We start from the raw sequence: 18,645 nt of genomic DNA, 5'->3' as shown, positions 1-18,645 counted from the left end.
CAAGCTCCCTCTGCGCTTGCGCCCGCCGTAGTCCCGCCCCCAAATCCCGTGGGCCTCTGCCAGATGGTATTTATGTGTCTCGCGGTGGGCCTTCGGTCTCATTTACCCACAGCTCTCGGTAAGTGTGTTGTTTTATTGAGTTTTACGAGGAAAGCCGGCCGTGCAAACGTGCCCGCGCCTTGGCCTCTCTTTGTGGTATCTATTGGGTTCGTGGGGGAGGGGAGAAAACGTGGCCTTAGTGTTGAGGCCTTGAAGGAACCAGGGGCTTTGTGAAGGACAAGATGGCGATGGCGGCCCGTGCCGAGTGGCCTCTCTGTGATGAGACCCTTTTCACAGACCTGTACTGAGCTCCGTGAGGATAAGAAATTCTGAGGAGACCGGCCTTGCACGGCAACGCAGTCTTAGCTCTGGGAAACAAGGCGTTTACGAGACACCGTGCTGACCCAATGTCTTTTGTCTGCAGGGTTCGGACACGCGCCAAATGCTGAAGGATCGCAAACAGGTCTCATTGGAGTAAGTGCTCTTGGTCTCCGTTTACTGTCGTTTTTTTCTTGTTGAATATGCGGGAGTCCGACGGGATGTGCTACGGGGATGATTTCAAAAATTGAACTCTCTCTTTCTGATGGATTAGTGGAGAAAACATAAAAACTCTGAGTAGCACCATCCGTAGCAAATGTTTGGGCTTTTAGCCCTGTGTTGTTAAGGCACTAACGTGGGACAGTTAAACTACGAGATATAAAAGTAAGAAAGAGTATTGTTTTTTTTCCTCCCAGATGTGGTTTAATTCAAAGGAGCTTACAGATTGGAAGGATGAGACAAGACTTATCCCTGTGTGGATCAAGTGCTCTCATGCTGCAGGTGGGTACGCGATGCTTTATGCAGTTGAGGGAGTAGAAGCACAGTATCGGGATGGGACTTGCTGGTTGAAATTGCTCGGGCCGCTCAATGATGAATGTAAAATGACAAGCATATGCCTGAACTCAAAAGTGATGTCATCTTACTACTGAGAAGTGGGCCCGAAATGCTCCAGGGTCTTTTAATGGCGGTTCTCAAGTACTAAAAATAATGCCTCGTTTTTCTATCTCCAGCATCTCTTCATCAGTCCTGAGGAATTCAACTGCCTCCCAGGGTAAATACAGGTAAGTTTTCAAATGGGAGGTTTGGTTGTGGTCTCTGTTCAACAACCAGGAGAGCAAATGGTCAGTGGAGCAGTGTTGTGTTTTTGCTCCTTCCAGCTTGTTCCTCTTGGAATGATTTCCCTGGGGAGGGAGTCAGCACCCCAGCAAGCAGCATGGTTCCTTCTTATGAGGTTGTGCTCTTCCCTCGCCCACACATCACTGTCAGATGATTTGAATTGATAATGCTGATCCTCTGTGAGGTACCACAGTTAATAGCATGTTAGAGTTCTGATGGCAGTTTCTGTTAATGAAGAAATTTATTTCATCCTAGTATTTTGGAGTAACCGTTTTCTCCCCTTTTGTAGGTTATCACAGCGTTAATAGAGTCATCTGTCTTACAGTAAGTTTTCTCAGTATTGTGGGAAATAGGGGGGGTTCCTTTGTTTCTGATAGTGCTGTTTCTTGATCTCTTATTTTATCTTTATTTATTGGTTTCCTAGATGCCTCTTGATCTGCTCAGGGTGACTCCTGCAAAGAGTCAAGAGGTTAGTACCTGTAACTTTGCTTGTTTTTGCTTATCTCCAGTGCCAATGAGGAAAGCAGGCATCCTGTCTTACCCCTGTTCTAGCCCCAGAGCCAGTAATGGTGAACCCACTGGGGCTAACTGGGAGAAAGGATGAAATTTCATTCCATAGGAATTGTCTGAGGTACAGCAAATGAACAGCATTTGCTTGGCTTGGGTTATCCATTAACCCTAGTTAGAATAGTTTTGGTTGTTTTAGATATTTTGCTAATTACATGATCTTCTCATTCAGGAGCAGCTTGTTGCTATAGACTCCTGCAAAGCCTCCAGAGTTGAAAGGTTAGTTGATTAATGTGTGTATGGCATACGCCACCAAGTAGGCAGTTTCTATGATGAATCAAACTAGCTCACTATGACTTAAACAATGAAAAGACATGAACACCTGAGAAACTGGAAAAGATTAACAGTGGGGTACTGTGTGAGTAGGGAACTTGTATCACTCATAGCTTTGTCCTTCCGTAGGTACTATTGCCAGTTACCGTTGCTCAGAGGTGAGTGATCTCCATATGTGTTTGTGCACACAATGTATTGAGTGGGAGAAAATGCCTTTATAGGCATCTGTGATGACTTATATGGAATCTCGTTCGGCTGATGATTTGCTGTTGAGACTCGGAAATCTGATTTTCTAGGAATGGTAGCTTAGACAGGGACAGCTTATAATGCAGGAAGCAAGCATCACTGACTTAGTTGTCTTTGTGTTTTAGGTACAGCTCCTTGTCTAGTGCCTGAGAATACATTTAGGTAAGTCTGTTATCTATGGCTGCTGTATAGAATTCACCAGTTTTTGTTTGATGCTTTGGATAACTGCAGACATTACTTGCTAAATCCAAAGCTTGTCTTTGGCCATTAGTGAACCACCCATGACATTGCCACTCACCAGTGATGAGTTCAATACCGCCCCAGTCTGATCACTATGACTGAAAGGTATTTCTGAGCTGTGAGTTTCCCTTGGAGTAAAAAGTGACTAATGGGAAGTTAAGTGGCCTTGTGGCCAACAGGAAGCATTTTGGACTAGCTGGTAATTTCTGTAAAATGTCCAGTGAAACCTACATAGCTTTTATAGATGGACCTGTCCTGGAAGACAGTTGACTTAGTTCCCAAACAATCTTTTGCAGGGGAAAGGAGTAAGCCATATATCTGCTCAGCTCCAGTCTGAAGTTGAGAGGTGAGTAAACTTAAACACAAGGTGTGTCAAGTTAAAATTTCCCAGTGAAGAAATATTCACAAGTCTTACTTCCTGTCCTAGTCCCAGAGCCTGTAAAGGTGAACCCACTGGAGCTGGCTGGGGAAGAAGAGGAAAGCTCGCTCCAGAGGGAACTGTCTGAGGGATCATGAGAATTTCTAAACAAGAAAAAGAGGGCAATAAATGACTGGTTTATTTATCTGAAAAGCAGATCCCCCCCCCCCAGGTCTAAAGAAAGAACAAAGCACACATAATGGTGAGTGTTCATGTACTTGTGATACAGACTCTTAAGCCCATCAAGTCTATACTTTAAAAAATCCAGTATGAAAAAACTCAATTTTCTCTCTCTCTACAGGAATCCAATGTGGAGGATACAAAACTGAAAAATCCTCCTACAGATTGCCTGTTGAAATTAGCATACAATCATTTCAGCCTTTCTAAATAAAAATTTTTTAAAACCTTCACTGATTCCTGTGTTTGAGTGGGTCTGACTGGACAGAAATAACCCCAGAAAGATTGTTAAATGGCTTTCCCCATTTAGCTTGGCACTTTACTTCCTGGTGAAATTGTCTAACCCAGGCAAGTATCATTCAAGGAGCCTCCCTGGATCTTTACTTCCTGTCTGCATTTGGGTGAGGAGTTCTGCATGAAAGTATACTGAGTTTGAGTAACTCCTTTAACTGTTTAAAACCTTAAGATTTTGGATACTAGGAGGCAGTGGCTCATCAGTTAAGAATAGAAAAATTGGCTGTCAACTTTTGGTATCTTGTTGCCCCCATCCTTCACATTAATCTCTAAAATGATTTCTGTGGAGTTTTTAACAGCCCTGGGCCTACAACCAGAACTTCAGAAAGGAACTGCATTAGTACCCTCTTGGGATATGTCATTTCAGTCCTGTACAACCCATTGTGACCCAATAGGCTGTATCCCACCAGGCTTCTCTGTCTACAGAATTCTGGCAAGAATAATGTACTGCTTGGTCAGTCATGTCCAACTCTGTGACCCCAAGGACCGCAGCACACTAGGCTTCCCTGTCCTGCATCTCCTAGACCTTACTCAAGCTCAGGTCTGATGCTGTCCAACCAGGTGGTCTCAGATAATGACCACTTTTATATTTCTCAATAGAAGGAGAAAATGGATGAACTAGAATGTTATCTCTTATTAAATTTTCATATGTTTAGAATATGGTTGTGTCAGGACTAGTAAAGTAAAAGGCAATATAGGGGCTTTTCTGGTGGTTGTCTTTTGCATTTTCATACTGTTCATGGGGTTCCCAAGGCAAGAAGACTAAAGTGGTTTGCCATTCCCTTCACCCTTGGGCTGCAAGGAAGTCATACCAGCCAATCCTAAAAATCTGTCCTGAATTCATTAGAAGGACTGTTGAAGCTGAAGTTCCAATGCTTTGGTCACCTGATATGGAGAGCTGACTCACTGGGAGAGACCCTGATTGATGCTGGGAAAAATTGAAGAAGGAGATGACAGAGGATGAGATGGATGGCATCACTGACTCAATGGACATGAGTTTGAGCAAGCTCTGGGAGTTGGTGATGGACAGGGAAGCCTGACATGCTGCAGTACATGGGGTTGCAAAGAATGGGACAACTGAGCGACTAAAGTGAACTGGTAGTCTAGTGGCTAAGATATATGTATACACACAATGGAATATTAGCCCAAAAAATTGAGTCACTTGTGAGGTGGAAGAACCTAATAGGCTTCTCTGTTGGCTGAGATGGTAAAGAGTCCGCCTGCAATGCAGGAGACTCGGGTTCGATCCCTGGGTTGGGAAAATACACTGGGGAAGGGAATGGCAACCCACTCCAGTATTCTTGTCTGGAGAGTCCCATGGACAGAAACCTGGTGGGCTCGAGGAGGAGGGGATATATGTATACTTAGAGCTGATTCACATTGATGTACAGCAACACAACAGTACAAAGCAAATATCCTTCAATTATAAAAAGAATCCACACTTCCCACTGCAGGATGCATGGGTTTGATCCCTGGTTGGGGAATTAAGATCCCACATGCTGCATGGTGTAACAAAGAACAAAAGGGGGATCTAAATTGAGGGGAATTGTTACATCAGTTTCATGAAAATAAAACATTAAATTACAAAATTTAAGTGTACCCACATGGAAAGAATATTCTCTTGGCCTTGCCTCTCCCTTCCCTCTCCATGACTTCCACTTCTCTCCATCTCTGCCACCACAGCTACCCACCCCCAGCCCCTAAGCCACATTCATTTCTTGCCTGGAGGATCACAGGAGCCTTCTCTTCCTTTTCCCCGTAGACCTTAAACTTAATGAAGGCAGAGTCCATGTCTGACATTGCTTATCACTGTGGGGGTGTCTGCTCAAAGAGCATAAACAAATGGACAAATGGCCTCCCAGGAAGCACATGTTTCCAGGTTCAGGTGGGGCCCTCACTATCAGCCCCCAGTACCCACGAAACAACAGGCAGGAGTCAGAATAGATGCGAGTGACAGAGCTATTCCCTCTTAACCTTTAATTCAGAGGAGGAACAGGGCTACTGCCAACCTGACAGCTGAGACCTGCCAGGGAAAAGCCCCCAGAGACCTGTGCTTGGGATGTTTGACTGCAGCCTTCATGGACGGACTGAAGCTTATTTGGCTAGGGAGCTATGATCTGCCCCCAGGTTGCTGCTGCTGCTGCTAAGTCACTTCAGTCGGGTCCGATTCTGTGCGACCCCATAGACAGCAGCCCACCAGGCTCCCCCATCCCTGGGATTCTCCACACAAGAACACTGGAGTGGGTTGCTATTTCCTTCTCCAAGCTTGAAAGTGAAAAGTGAAAGTGAAGTCTCGCTCAGTGGTATCCAACTCCTAACGACCTCATGGACTGCAGCCTACCAGGCTCCTCCATCCATGGGATTTGCCAGGCAAGAGTACTGGAGTGGGGTGCCATTGCCTTCTCCAGCCCCAGGTTGGATCTTGCAGAATTTAGAGAAGGTTGGGATTGAAAAAAACTAAAGGGGCTTTCCTGGGGGTCCAGTGGCTAAAACTGAGAGCTCCCAATGTTGGAGCCTTGGGTTCGATTCCTGGTCAAGAAACTAGATCCCACATGCTGCAACTAAGAGTTTACATGCCACAACTAAAACCCAGCACAGCCAAATAAATATTAAAGAAAAACTGATTTTTTTTCTAAATATTTGGCTGCATCAGGTCTTAGTTGCAGCACCTGAACTCTTATTTTCAGCATGTGGAATCTAGTTCCCCGCACAGAGATCAAACCCGGGCCCCCTGCATCAGAGCCAAGTCTTAGCCACTAGACTATCAGGTAAGTCCCCAAAGAAACTGAATTTTGCTTTTGCCTTTGTATTAGTTGTTTTTTGGTTTTTGGGTGGTTTTTTTTTTTTTTTTTTTTTTTGCTACTGTAATAAGTTGCCACTCTAGTGGCAGAAAGTGAAAAGGAACTAAAAAGCTTCTTAATGAGGGTGAAGGAGTAGAGTGAAAAAAACTGGCTTGAAACTCAACAATAAAGAAACTAAGATCACGGAATCCAGTCCCATTACTTCATGGAAAATAGAAGGGGAAATGTGGAAACAAGGACAGATTTTATTTTCTTGGGCTCCAAAATCACTGTTGATAGTGACTTGCAGTCATGAAATTATGACATTCGCTCCTTGGAAGGAAAGCTATGACAAACCCAGAAGTGTTAGTTGCTCAGTCATGCCTGACTCTTTGTGACCACATTGAGTAGCCTGCCAGGCTCCTCTGTCCATGGGGTTGTCCAGGCAAGGATATTGGAGTGAGTAGCCATTCCCTTCTCCAGGGCATATTCCTGTCCCAGGGATCAAACCTGGGTCTCCTGCACTGCAGGCAGATTCTTTACCATCTGAGCCATAGGGAAGCCCCTGACAAAATTAGACAGCGCATTAAAAATCAGAGACATCACTTTGCTGGCAAAGGTCTATATAGTCAAAGCTATGGTTTTCCTGGTAGTGAGAGTTGAACCACAAAGAAGGCTAAACGCTGAAAAATTGATGCTTTTGAATTTGGTGCTGGAGAAGACTCTGAGAGTCCCTTGGACTGCAAGCAGATCAAACCAGTCAATCCTAAGGGAAATCAACCATGAATATTCATTGGAAAGAATGATGGTGAAGTAAAGCTCCAATACTTTGGCCACCAGATTCCAAGAGCTCACTCAGGGGAAAAGACCCTGATGCTTGGGAAGACTGAAAGCAAAAGGATAATGGGGTGCACAGAGTGAGATGGTTAGATAGCATCATTGACTCAACATGAATTTGAGCAAACTCCAGGAGATAGTGAAGGGAAGGAGATCCTGGCATGCTGCAGTCATGGGGTCGCAGAGTCAGATGTGACTTAGTGACTGAACCACAAACTTGATGGCTTCAAACAAAGCAAATATATTATCTTACAGTTTGGGAGGTCAGAAATCTGAAATGGGTCTCAACGGGCTAAAATCAAAGAATGCTAACAGGGCTGCTTTTCTTTCTGTAGGCTCCGAAGGAGAATCTGTTTCTCTGCCTTGGCTAGATTCTAGAGGCCACCACCACTGCTTGGCTGACAACCCTCTTCCATCTTCAAAGCCAGTGATGGTTTATCAAATCTTTCTGATGCTGCATCAATCTGACACTGAGTCTCCTGTCTCCCTTTGTGATCTTTGTGATTATGTACATGGAGCACATCAGATAATCCAGAATGCAGATGCAAATGCTAAATTGCTCAGTCCTGATTTTTTAGCGACCAGGCCCCTCTATCCATGGGATTCTCTAGGGAAGAGTATTGGAGTGGGTCCAGGGGATCTTCCCTACCAGGGGGGTTGAACCCTCATCTCTTATGACGCCTGCACTGACAGGCAGGGTCTTTACTACTATTGCTACCTGAGAAGCTCAGTCCAGAATGATCTCTCCTCAAAACTATTAATTTAATCATATATGTGAATTACCTTTTGTCTGCCATGTAAGGTAACATAATGAGAAGTTTTAAGAATTAGGACATGAGCATGCAGAGGCATTATTCTGTCTACCACATTCCCTTAGTTCGGCTTCTCCCTAGAGGTTCTGGATTTATCGGTGAAGCCTGTAGAAATTGCTTCTGTTTATTAACAGGTACACAGTGTGAGAAACCGCAGTCTCTAAAGTCATAGATGATCAGACTTTGCTAGTTGTAATCATATCAGTGAAAATAGAACGTCCTACTCTTGCTGGAAGGATCTCAACCAAGGCATGGAATGTGTGTGTGTGTGTGTGTCTGTGTCTGTGTCTGTGTGTCTGTGTGTCTGTGTGCTCAGTCGTGTCCGAGACTCGTAGCCTCTTGGCAACCCACGATTGGTAGCCCGCCAGGCTCCAGAGACACGGCCTCTAATTCCAACCCAGATGTAGAGCTCAGTTAAGGAGGTTTCAGATAGAACGTTCTGTGTTCACACTAACACAGTTTCCAAGGAAACAGGACTTCAAGTCCCTTCTCAGCAAGAGCCTGACATTAATACCTCTCATACAGCTGGGCTTTGCTCTGAGCTCCAAAGAACCGGTTCTGTTAAATTTGACCTGCATTGCCTCATCCCCTCTCCCACCGGTGGTTCCTGGGTTTAGGAATCAGGAGGCTCCGAAACGCTTTTCTGAGGCCGCTTTTTCCCCCGCTGTGGGGCCAACGGTGGGTAGTGGATGGTACAAACGGCAAGATGTAAGTGGGGTGGGGGCGGATGTTACAGTAAATCAGGGAGCGGGGAGGAGCAGATTCCAGCCTGGAGCCCCGTTATGCGAGGGGAAGACAGTCCTAAAGGCCAACTTCCACTGTCACCTCTGGACCGAGAGCAGCATGTCCTCAGTTCTCACAAGCACTCCATAAGCGCGGGTTATTATTCCTCCATTTAACAGAGGAGAAGACAGGAGCCTAAGCAACAAGCTTTGCGTGCATGCCGTGCGTGTTAAGTCCCAAAAGTGGTGTTCGGCTCTGCGAACGTAACCCACCAGGCTCCTCTGTCCATGAGATTCTCCAGGTAAGAATATTGGAGGGGGTGGTGCCCTCCTCCAGGGGATCTTCCCGACCCAGGGATCGAAGCAGCCTCTCTTATGTCTCCTGCTTTGGCAGCGGGATTCTTTACCACTAGTGCCACCTGGGAAGCACAAGCAACATGCCTCGTGGCATCAAATCAGGAACTGGCGGACAGGGGTCCCAACTCGGTTCTTTGGACACCAAAGTCAGCGCTCAGGAACGGCGGGCCTTTCCAAGTAAATGTCCGAAAGAGGGGCGCCGCCCTGCGTCCGCTTCCACAGACTGACGACCACCACAGCTCTGCTGCCCCTTCAGGCGGGGAGAGATTGCCAGTCTCCGACGGTAAGACATCAGGCGGCCATAGAAATCACGTCTACTATGGGGACCAATCCCAGAAAGCGAAAAAGCAGCGGGGCGGGTTTATGCAAAGTACATAGGGAGTTAGCCGGAAGGAGAAGCAGTAAACGACACAATTTGAGGTCTATTTACAAATTTTAGTTATTATTATGAATCATAAATGATGAAAAATTGGCTTTAAGCAAGACTGCACTTTGAGAAGGCTCTAATGATTAGGCCATAAGAGTCGCCACAATCGTGAAAGCTAAACTAAGAGTAAGGCTGGCCCGGAGAGACGCTTGTGGTTATCGCTTCTCGGCCTTTTGGCTAAGATCAAGTGTAGTATCTGTTCTTATCAGTTTAATATCTGATACGTCCTCTATCCGAGGACAATATATTAAATGGATTTTTGGGATTAGGAGTTGGAATAGGAGCTTGCTCCGTCCACTCCACGCATCGACCTGGTATTGCAGTACTTCCAGGAACGGTGCACCCCCTTCGGGGGGATAAAGTATTGTTTCAAATAAAGAATCAATATGATCTCGATGTAGTTGAAGTATCTCGCACTCAACCTGCTTCAACAGTTACTCTACTAACTTAAAGTTCTTGTAGTAGCATTTATGGGTTTCACGGAAGTTTTTTTTCAAACAGAAAGGGGGGTAAGCTATTTTTCAGTTTATGTTTCCTTAGCGAATTACATATAACAGGTAGCAGAAATTATACATTCCGTTGAATTTTAACGCTGTGTTGGTTTCTACTGTGCAGTTTTTGTCCCGACGATTTAACTTTCAGCAGGAACAGACAAGAATGAAGGGAGTCTGAGTTTCTTTAAAAGTTGACAATTACTGCTTGGGTCGAAACCGGTGGATCACGATGACATGTTTAAAGTGTTGTTTTTTTTTTTTTTCAGTGTTTCGGACACTTTGCTAAGTAAACAGTAGTTTATACTTTCTGTAACTTTGTAATTTACTTGAACGCTCTTTAAGGATTCTCGTACATGTAACATAATGGTAGTAGTTTGGGTAGTTGTGACGCGGTCGGGGCTTTCTAAGAGGTTCAACAAGAGGAAGTCCCTGCCACATAGGATCGATTCCGCGAGGCGCGGAAGATCACCTGGAGGAGAATAGTTTACCACTCCAGTACTCCTGCCTGGAGAATCCCATGAACAGAGAAGCCTAGCGGAGTTATGGGGTCGCAAAGATTTAGACGCGACTGAGTAACTCGTACTTTTCATTTTCACTGGTATTCCTGCCTGAAGAATCGCTTTGGCAGACGAGCCTGGCTGGGTTTAAGTCCACAGAGTCGCCAAAGCCGTCGGGTCCGACTTAGCTACTAAATAGCTACAATTTTAAGAATGGTGACGTGCACGTAATTAGAGAAGTTATTTGCCGTAGGGAAGATATTGAGTAGTGCTTAGTAGTTTTCTTTATAACGGGTAAGTTTCCTGGTCTAGTTCCCTCATTTTGAAAACTCTGGGTGTGCACCTGGCCTTACGGTGAGGAAGACTTCCGAGCAGAGAAATAGTTGAACTTCTCATAAAGGGAAATCATAGTATTTCAGGGAGAGACCGTTCAGATTTACTTTGCCGATTTACTTGGCGGGGGGCGCGGCGGGGGGCGCGGCGGGGGGGGCGGGGGGCGGGGGGCGGGGGGCGGGGGGCGGGGGGCGGGGGGCGCGGCGGGGGGCGGGGGGCGGGGGGGCGGGGGGGGGGGGGGGGGGGGGGGGGGGGGGGGGGGGCGCGGCGGGGGGCGGGGGGCGGGGGGGCGCGGGGCGGGGGGCGCGGCGGGGGGCGGGGGGGCGCGGGGGGCGCGGGGCGGGGGGGGCGCCGGGGGGGCGGGGGGCGCGGCGGGCGGCGGGCGCGGCGGGGGGCGGGGGGCGCGGCGGGCGGCGGGCGCGGCGGGGGTCGGGGGGTGGGGGGGGCGGCGGGCGCGGCGGGGGTCGGGGGGGGGCGGCGGGGGGGGGCGGTAGTGGTGGTTGTGGTGTTTCCGTGGCCTAACCCCGCGGCTTGCCTGGAATTTTAAGCTCTGAAATTTATTGGCAGTTCTCCAACTAAGGTGGCAATCAAAACTGTTTCACTGTGGAGGACAGATCTGCCAGGCAAGTATGGGATGCTTTATTCTTACTGATACAATTTCAAACAGCAAAGTTTCTGATAAGACTTATTTCAGACAAGTCATTCTAAGAACGGGGCCGTTATGAGATTTTAAAGTTCGAGCTTATCTTTGGAAGAACTGTTTCTTTTAATTTTGTAGATCTTCATTGCCCATGGTGTCATTTTATACCATCAACAAATCTCAACGTGAGGAAATAAAAATAACGCCCCTACCGTCACTTTCCAAAACCGAGCTCGTCGGTTTCATTTCCCCCAACTTTGTTCATTTTGTCCTATTACGCTTGAAGTTGAAGCCATGCGCCTCATTAGTGATTTGAATCGTTCCTGAAATAAGCTGTTTTCTTCTCTTATACAGAAAATGTACATTGCTATAGAGCAGAGAAACAGACTAGGGCTGCCTGGATCCGATATTGTGATTCAGATCGTATGCCTTTTACTCCAAATGTAAAATGGTCAAGTTACTGTTCAGATCTCCACAAACAAGTCTCCAGATTCCATTTTTGTAAAAAGCAAAACCAGCTGGCGGGGAGAGTATTTTTTACTCTTCCGGTTCTTTAAAAGGAGTTCCTCCGTATCCGACTAGGCGCACGCTGGAGACGCAGGCGCTGCGCCGGAAGTGTGAACCTTGGGTTCCCGAGCTCCGCTATGGCGGCTGCGGCTGCACGCTGGAACCATGTGTGGGTTGGCACCGACACTGGCATCCTGAAAGGTGGGTAGCGGAGTCGGGCGTCGGGAACTGCGGGCGTCACCGTTTCGCGTCTCTGATGCGAATGATGTCCGTGTCCCGCAGGAGTGAACCTTCAGCGCAAACAGGCAGCGAACTTTACGGCGTCAGGACAGCCGCGGCGCGAAGAGGCGGTGAGCGCCCTGTGTTGGGGTGCGGGCGGCGAGACACAGGTGAGCGACCGCTGACAGAGCTGGGAGTCTGGGGCGCGGCCGCCTCGCTCTCCTCGCCATCCTGTGCTCCTCTGCCCGCAGATCCTGGTGGGCTGTGCCGATGGGACAGTGAAGCACTTCAGCACCGAAGAAGGCAGGTTCCAGGGCCAGAGGCAGTGTCCTGGAGGGGAGGGCACGTTCCGAGGCCTCGCCCAGGTCGACGGGTAAGACCAAGCCCCTTGCAGAAACGCTCAGGTCGTAGCGAGAGTGTTGAGGCTCCTGCTGGACGACCGAGTGATGGCGTTCAACCCTGAGGTGATGTGAGCCTGGTCTGCGTGACAGGGACCTTTTCCCTGCCTTCATCCGTTCATTCCTATAACAAACATTTATGAAACACTTACTTGGTTGTTTGTAGGCACTGGGCGAAATGCAAAGGCTTAGGTAAACCAAACACAGTATCTGCCATCATAGAGTTTGCTTCTTCCAGAGTTTTGTTTTTTTTGTTTTTGTTTTTGAATAATAACCTTTTGGATGACCCTGAGCACATTATTTAATAGTTTGAAAGTGAAAGAGTTAGTCGCTCAGTCGTATCCTACTCTGCAACCCTATGGACAGTAGCCCGCCGGACTCCTCTGTCCGGGATTTTCCAGGCAAGAATACTGGAGCGATTCGCCAGCGGATCGTCCCAAGTCTCCTGCACTGCAGGCGGTCTCCTGCATCGCAGGAGATTCTTTACCAACTGAGCCACTAGGGAAGTTTAGAATATGTTTTTAAATGGGGGCTAACAACCACCAACAAAGTGGTAAAGCTCCTAAAGTAAAGAATAGGAAATGCTGGGTTGCAGGCTTAGTTTTCTTCTGAAGGTGAAGAGAGAGGCTATGAGCTGACTGTGTAGGTTTGGTGACGTTAATTTTGACAGGTGAGTCTGGAAGGCTGGATCCAGTGAGAGGGGGTGGAGGAATATTTGAACTTGGCCTTGAAGGTTGGGTAGAATTTTGACAGGTGGGGAAAGGAGTAAGGGCATTTTAGAAGGAGGCTTCTGCTTGAGCAGAGGCCAAAGATTGGTGTGAGGCTACAGGGCACATCACAGGGAAGATAAACAGCATTTGGGGGTTGAAGAGAAGACTCTTGTGTCTCTTGGACTGCAGGGAGATCAAACCAATCAGTCTTAAGGGAAATCAGTCCTGAATATGCATTGGAAGGAGTGATGCTGAAGCTCCAATACTTTGGCCACCTGATACAAAGAACTGCTGGAAAAGATTGAAGGCAGGAAGAGAAGAGAATGACAGAGGATGAGATGGTTGGATGGCATCACCAATTCGATGGACAGGAGTTTGGGCAAGCTCCAGGAGTTGGTGATGGTCAGGGAAACCTGGCATACTGCAGTCCACAGGGTCGCAAAGAGTTGGACACAACTGAGCAACTGAACTGAACTGGGGGTTGAAGCCCAGGAGACTTTTTTTTTTTCCCTTTTTAAAAACTTATGAGGAAGAATTTTAATATGAGATAGACGAGTTAAGTTGGGATTTAAGGTAAAGTGCTTTAAGTGTCAGGCTGAGCAATCTGCAGTTTCATAGGTAGTGAGGCATGATTGGTTTCTTAGCAGGAAACACTGTGGTCAGAGCTGTGAGCCTGCAGGAATGTGGAGATGGATTGGAGATGGGGCAGTTGGCAGACTGTTGCCACAGCCCAGGAAAACCCAGAGCCTGAACCCAGTTGTGGAGAGTGGGCAAATATGAGAAAGAGCAGAGGGCTTGGGCTATACAGATCCTGGTGAGAGATTGACTTGTCTGGTTTGACGCCCAGAACAGGGAACTTAAGAGAGGAAGCTGGTGTTTGATTCTGACCAAACACTAAATCCAGAGCAGTCCTATTTCAGTGCTTTTAGAGCTCTTTCTCCTGACTCCTGGTGAGCACATTAAGAAAGATCAGCAGGGCCAGGTGCCCTAGGCGGAGCTGTGGAATAGCAAAGACTCTGCTTTGCAGTATCACAGTCTTGATTGCAGCTCTGATTCTGACATTTATAACTAAATGGCAAATCTTAATTTTTTGTAGCTTCAGTTTCCTTACTTATAAGACTGGTAAACCATTACCTTGACGAGGAAATTAAATAACAGCCATCAAGCCCTGCCCAGACCTGAGTTACCTAGAGGCTTCCTTAGGAACAGGGCTGGTAGGAGGGAGTCTAATTCATATGAATTTGGGGGTGGGTCGACTTGGGACAGAGAACACCATTTACCCCTGCTCTTTTAACTCTATCCTCGCTTTGCCTGCAGCACCCTCATCACATGTGTGGATTCTGGGATCCTTCGAGTCTGGCATGACAAGGACAAGGAGGCATCCTCTGACCCAGTGAGCCCCCCCCCCCCCAATCCTGATCCTGATGGTTGGGGAAGGTGGGGCCCAGGGTAGAGCCAATGAAGGCTTTGGGGGGAGGAGGATTAAGGATCTGGAAGTGACTCATCTCCCCTCTCTCATTCTTTTCAGCTCCTGGAACTGAGGGTGGGCCCTGGGGTATGTAGGATGCGCCAAGACCCAGCACGCCCCCACATCGTTGCCACTGGTGGGAAGGAGAATGCTCTGAAGGTGTGGGACCTGCAGGGATCTGAGGAGCCTTTGTTCAGGGCCAAGAACGTGAGTGATGGTGGGTGGAGAGGACCTGGGTCCCAATTCCCAGGAGTCAAGGCCACTGATGATGAATTGGAGACCGGCTGGGTTTTAGGGGATGATGATAGAGGGCAGAAGGAAGGGACACACTGAGCCCCTCCCAGCTCTGTTCCTCATCTACTGACCCCACCAGGTACGGAATGATTGGCTCGACCTGCGGGTTCCCATCTGGGACCAGGACATACAGTTCCTCCCAGAGTCACAGAGGCTCGTCACCTGTACAGGGTACCACCAGGTGAGGCACACATCTCACCCCTATCTTTTTCTGGGCTCACATAGCTTCCTGGAGAAACAGGAAGCTTGCTCTTTGCAGGCGTGGTCCCCACCATTTGGCACAGCCACACTTCTCGCCATCCTTCTGTCATCCCTGAGCTCCTAGAAGAAGGACCATTTCCCCCATCTGTTCCAGTCGAGTGGCTAAGCCAGTGACCTTCACTTACTACATTCTAGGAAGGAGTTGCCTGAACTGTGATTCTTCCTTTTCCTCCCACCTGGAAGAGAGAAGGGAGTGTCCCCTTCATAGTAGAATCACGTGGGGCCCATGTTATGAGAAGACATGGACTGGGTATCAAAAGAACTGGGTTCTGGTCCTGATGGCAGCCTCTCATTTGCTTTGGGACCCAAGCATGACCCTCTAGTAATATTATCTGTAATATCTAGTCTCCACTCCTCAGCTGTATAGGAAAAGCCCAACTGGGGATCTTTTCAGCTGGGTTTTTTTTTTTTTTTTTGACCGCGCTGCATGGCAGTCATACCTCCCTGATCAGGGATCGAATCCGAAGTGGAAGCTCGGAGTCCTAACCATTGGACCACCAGGGAATTTGAAATCCTAAGACCTAGGCAGGACTGGGTGGGGCTACATTTGCCCTGCATCCTCTGCTTTGCAACTGAGGTCTGCTCTTGGTAATACAGTTCTCCTCAGAAAACATATGAGGGCTTCCTCTCTCCTTCGTGTCCAGGCTTAACTTCCTTCTCTGTTTGAGTTCAGCAACTCTGACAGTTGGGCCAGCTTACTCTTGCATCGTGAGAGGGGAGTATAGATGGAACGCTATACACACATGCAGACCATGGGGATGCTGCTGCTCCTAGCCTTGGAAACCTCTGTTCTCAGCTTTATACATTCATGTTCCTCAGCAGCTCTCCTCTACTCCTCAACACTCAGAAAAGAAGGGTGTATTTCAAATGAGAAAGTTTCTCTGAAAGAGTGGATTGTAAAAGCAGTGTACGGGGTAGGGGGGCTTCCCTGGTGGCTCCATGGTAAAGAATCTGCCTGCCAACGCAGGAGACTTGGGTTCAATTCCTGGGTTGGGAAGATCCCCTGAAGGAGGAAATGGCAACCCACTCCAGTATTCTTGCCTGGGAGATCCCATGGACAGAGAAACCTGGTGGGCTACAGTCCATGGGGTCACAGAAGAGTTGGAAACAACTTAGCGACTAAACAACAGATGAGGGGAAGTGAAGATGCAGAGGAGCCAGAGGGGCTACGCAGAGTAAAGGTACTATTGTGATGCCTCAGTCTTCTTCCAGGTCCGTGTCTATGATCCAGCCTCCCCTCAGCGCAGGCCAGTCCTTGAGGCCACCTACGGAGAGTACCCACTGACAGCCATGACCCTCACTCCTGAGGGCAAGTGAGTGTGTAGCGGGCACAGTGGGGCCTGGGGAGGACTCCAGGGGGCTCCTGCTGACCGACCCGTGTATGTCTGTCTGGTCTCCTCCTCAGTTCAGTGATTGTGGGGAATACTCATGGGCAGCTGGCAGAAATTGACCTTCGACAAGGTGAGTAGACCAGGGAGCCTTGCAGGGGGGCAGGAGTGGGGAGGAAGGGCAGGATTCCCCTCTGACAAGGGGCGGTGGGGCTGCTGAGCCCTCCTTCAGGCCCCAGAACCAGGTTCAGTCCCGGTTCTGCCAAAAGCTGTGTGACCTCGGACAGATTACTCTGTCAGTTCCCTATGCCTTAGTTTCTTCACCTGAAAAATGGAGATGTTAATGGTAACTGCCGTGTTAGCATTATGTTAAACGAGGATTAAATGTTGAAAGAAAGTGATTTGAACAGAAAACACTCAATAAATGATTGTTGGCTGACCAGTTAGCACTGATACCTGCCCCCTTTTCCCAGGGCGCCTGCTGAGCTGTCTAAAGGGACTGGCGGGCAGCGTCCGAGGGTTGCAGTGCCACCCTTCAAAGCCCCTACTAGCCTCCTGTGGTTTGGACAGAGTCTTGAGGATACACAGGATCCGGAATCCACGGGGCCTGGAGCATAAGGTGAGAAACCACTCATTCCTGCTCGTTGTGCCCTCCTCCCTCCCCCACTCTTGCTTCTGTTTCAGCAGACCTGGCCTCTTAAGGTCCCTTATCTCTTGCAGGTTTATCTCAAATCTCAATTGAACTGCCTTCTCCTGTCAGGCAGGGATAACTGGGAGGTAAGCCCTTGGGTCTGGGAATGTGGGAGCTAAGGGTACAGGTGTGAGGATCTCTCTGTGAAGAGGAAAGGGAAGCAGCTGGAACTTAGACCTGAGACTGTCCACCCACTTGCCAGGTATAGTCCTGACAGGGTCATTGCCAAGGGTAACACAGGAGCATGGATGAAGTGAAGTGAAAGTCACTCAGTCATGTGCGACTCTTTGTGACCCCATGGACTGTAGCCCACCAGGCTCCTCTGTCCATGGAATTCTCCAAGCCAGAATACTGGAGTGGGTAGCCATTCCCTTTTCCAGGGGATCTTCCTAACCCAGGGATTGAACCCAGGTCTCCCACATTGCAGGCAGATTCTTTCCCAGCTGAGCCACCAGGGAAGTCCAGGAGCATGGATGGGCATGGTATTTAGGAGCAGGAGACAAGGGGTGGTGCCTGGAGGAGTGATTCTCCTCCATGTGGGTTTGTTATTGTACCTGACTCCTGAGGGCTTCTCCTACTCAGCAGGATGAACCGCAAGAGCCTCAGGAGCCCAACAAGGTGCCCTCAGAAGACACAGAGACAGATGAACTTTGGGCCTCCTTGGAGGCAGCTGCCAAGCGGAAGCTCCCCAATTGGGAGCAGACCCAAGGCGCTCTCCAAGCCAGACGGAGAAAGAAGAAACGGCCTGGGTCCACCAGCTCCTGAAGAGCTTGTGCTCACTTTGTAAATAAACACCTTAAAAACGTACCATGACTTTGCCTTTTGTGATGGGAGAGTGGTGGCGGCTCCCTGAGCTGGGGTGGTGGGGGTATCTGACGTCACAAAAGCAGGGCCCGGAACCTGGCGGCTGGTGCGGGTGGCACCGAGTGCAGGGCCGCATGTGGGGCCATGGGCTGCTGCCAAGACAAGGACTTTCAGATTTCGGATGAGCAGGCCAAGGAGGCCGGGTCAGAAGGTGGGACCAGAGACACACCGGGGTGCCCAGGGAGCTGGGAGTGGGGACTGGACCACCCGGAGATTGGACTGGGGAAAGTAGAACTCAGCGGCCTCGCATCCTCGCAGGCACTGATGCGGACTCGGGGGAGCAACGGGATCGCAGGTCGAACGAAAGTCTTCTGATCACTGTGCTGTGGCGGCGGCTATCCATGTTCAGCCGTCGGGGTTCCGCTCGGTCAACCAGGAGGCAGACGGTCCAGAGTCAAAAGCGGGCGAGCAGGATCCAGGAGCGCGATCAGGAGATGATCCAGGAGGAGCCGGAGAAGGGGTGACTCCAGCCCTGTTCTCACTCCTCCCCAGCCTTCAGAGAATAAAGTTTCTAACGTGTACCTGCCTGAGCGTTTGTGCCTCGGCTTTCGGCACTTAGGGCGCGGGCACCACCAAGGTCGCGGGCTCTTTAAGTCT

The 18,645-nt window shown here is 48.9% G+C and overlaps 2 protein-coding genes, 2 long non-coding RNA genes and 9 other non-coding genes across 19 annotated transcripts; all 13 read left to right on the top strand.

Annotated features, from left to right (window-relative positions):
- The first annotated feature begins 11 nt into the window (after positions 1-11).
- On the top strand, positions 12-3,348 carry LOC110140875 (uncharacterized). 2 transcript variants are annotated; one of them, XR_002314911.2, is made up of 13 exons: positions 12-118; positions 464-513; positions 774-858; positions 1,089-1,139; positions 1,236-1,378; positions 1,484-1,518; positions 1,619-1,663; positions 1,934-1,980; positions 2,164-2,192; positions 2,406-2,442; positions 2,817-2,866; positions 3,111-3,140; positions 3,240-3,348. It is a non-coding gene; the product is annotated as an uncharacterized lncRNA (long non-coding RNA). The 2 variants fall into 2 exon arrangements; XR_002314910.2 differs by lacking the exon at positions 1,236-1,378 and having other exon boundaries at positions 13-118.
- LOC139031966 (small nucleolar RNA SNORD26) lies at positions 584-659 on the top strand. Its single transcript, XR_011484512.1, has one exon. It is a non-coding gene; the product is annotated as a small nucleolar RNA SNORD26 (small nucleolar RNA).
- Positions 941-1,012, top strand: LOC139031965 (small nucleolar RNA SNORD27). The gene has a single exon (XR_011484511.1). It is a non-coding gene; the product is annotated as a small nucleolar RNA SNORD27 (small nucleolar RNA).
- Positions 1,340-1,415, top strand: LOC139031964 (small nucleolar RNA SNORD28). The gene has a single exon (XR_011484510.1). It is a non-coding gene; the product is annotated as a small nucleolar RNA SNORD28 (small nucleolar RNA).
- LOC139031971 (small nucleolar RNA SNORD22) lies at positions 1,704-1,829 on the top strand. The gene has a single exon (XR_011484517.1). It is a non-coding gene; the product is annotated as a small nucleolar RNA SNORD22 (small nucleolar RNA).
- Positions 2,026-2,092, top strand: LOC139031963 (small nucleolar RNA SNORD29). Its single transcript, XR_011484509.1, has one exon. It is a non-coding gene; the product is annotated as a small nucleolar RNA SNORD29 (small nucleolar RNA).
- LOC139031967 (small nucleolar RNA SNORD30) lies at positions 2,258-2,327 on the top strand. The gene has a single exon (XR_011484513.1). It is a non-coding gene; the product is annotated as a small nucleolar RNA SNORD30 (small nucleolar RNA).
- On the top strand, positions 2,574-2,641 carry LOC139031969 (small nucleolar RNA SNORD31). The gene has a single exon (XR_011484515.1). It is a non-coding gene; the product is annotated as a small nucleolar RNA SNORD31 (small nucleolar RNA).
- Positions 2,906-3,031, top strand: LOC139031970 (small nucleolar RNA SNORD22). The gene has a single exon (XR_011484516.1). It is a non-coding gene; the product is annotated as a small nucleolar RNA SNORD22 (small nucleolar RNA).
- Positions 3,349-8,157: 4,809 nt separating the features above from the next.
- On the top strand, positions 8,158-9,705 carry LOC139031875 (uncharacterized). Its single transcript, XR_011484379.1, has 3 exons — positions 8,158-8,516; positions 8,741-8,862; positions 8,955-9,705. It is a non-coding gene; the product is annotated as an uncharacterized lncRNA (long non-coding RNA).
- Positions 9,502-9,692, top strand: LOC139031931 (U2 spliceosomal RNA). Its single transcript, XR_011484484.1, has one exon. It is a non-coding gene; the product is annotated as a U2 spliceosomal RNA (small nuclear RNA).
- Positions 9,706-10,266: 561 nt separating the features above from the next.
- WDR74 (WD repeat domain 74) lies at positions 10,267-17,991 on the top strand. 6 transcript variants are annotated; one of them, XM_070457502.1, is made up of 13 exons: positions 10,267-10,629; positions 11,236-11,291; positions 11,891-12,016; positions 12,098-12,204; positions 12,286-12,407; positions 14,460-14,535; positions 14,671-14,817; positions 14,984-15,085; positions 16,378-16,478; positions 16,571-16,626; positions 16,967-17,112; positions 17,196-17,270; positions 17,767-17,991. In XM_070457502.1, exons 3-13 carry the CDS (start codon positions 11,953-11,955, stop codon positions 17,947-17,949), a joined length of 1,179 nt encoding a protein of 392 aa, XP_070313603.1. In that variant the 5' UTR covers positions 10,267-10,629; positions 11,236-11,291; positions 11,891-11,952; the 3' UTR covers positions 17,950-17,991. The 6 variants fall into 6 exon arrangements, with proteins under 6 accessions (XP_070313603.1, XP_070313605.1, XP_070313602.1 ...); XM_070457504.1 differs by having other exon boundaries at positions 11,236-12,016; positions 17,770-17,991; XM_070457501.1 differs by having other exon boundaries at positions 11,236-12,016.
- A 67-nt stretch (positions 17,992-18,058) lies between these two features.
- On the top strand, positions 18,059-18,569 carry TEX54 (testis expressed 54). Its single transcript, XM_070457511.1, is given in 2 exon segments — positions 18,059-18,292; positions 18,295-18,569. Coding segments are annotated over 2 exon segments (378 nt in total). The 5' UTR covers positions 18,059-18,132; the 3' UTR covers positions 18,513-18,569.
- Positions 18,570-18,645: the final 76 nt, after the last annotated feature.

The sequence above is a fragment of the Odocoileus virginianus genome, chromosome 28, assembly GCF_023699985.2.
Source record: "Odocoileus virginianus isolate 20LAN1187 ecotype Illinois chromosome 28, Ovbor_1.2, whole genome shotgun sequence".
NCBI classification, from domain to species: domain Eukaryota; kingdom Metazoa; phylum Chordata; class Mammalia; order Artiodactyla; family Cervidae; genus Odocoileus; species Odocoileus virginianus.
Note: the sequence above shows the minus strand (reverse complement) of the source record. Positions and strands in the feature narration are given on the sequence as shown.

Bases quoted from the DNA above. Each gene is read 5' to 3' on its own strand.
- WDR74 (XM_070457502.1), top strand. From the start codon at position 11,953: ATGGCGGCTGCGGCTGCACGCTGGAACCATGTGTGGGTTGGCACCGAC. The intron at 14,536-14,670 runs GTGAGCCCCCCC...CATTCTTTTCAG, and splicing joins AGGAGGCATCCTCTGACCCA to CTCCTGGAACTGAGGGTGGG. The intron at 15,086-16,377 runs GTGAGGCACACA...GTCTTCTTCCAG, and splicing joins CCTGTACAGGGTACCACCAG to GTCCGTGTCTATGATCCAGC.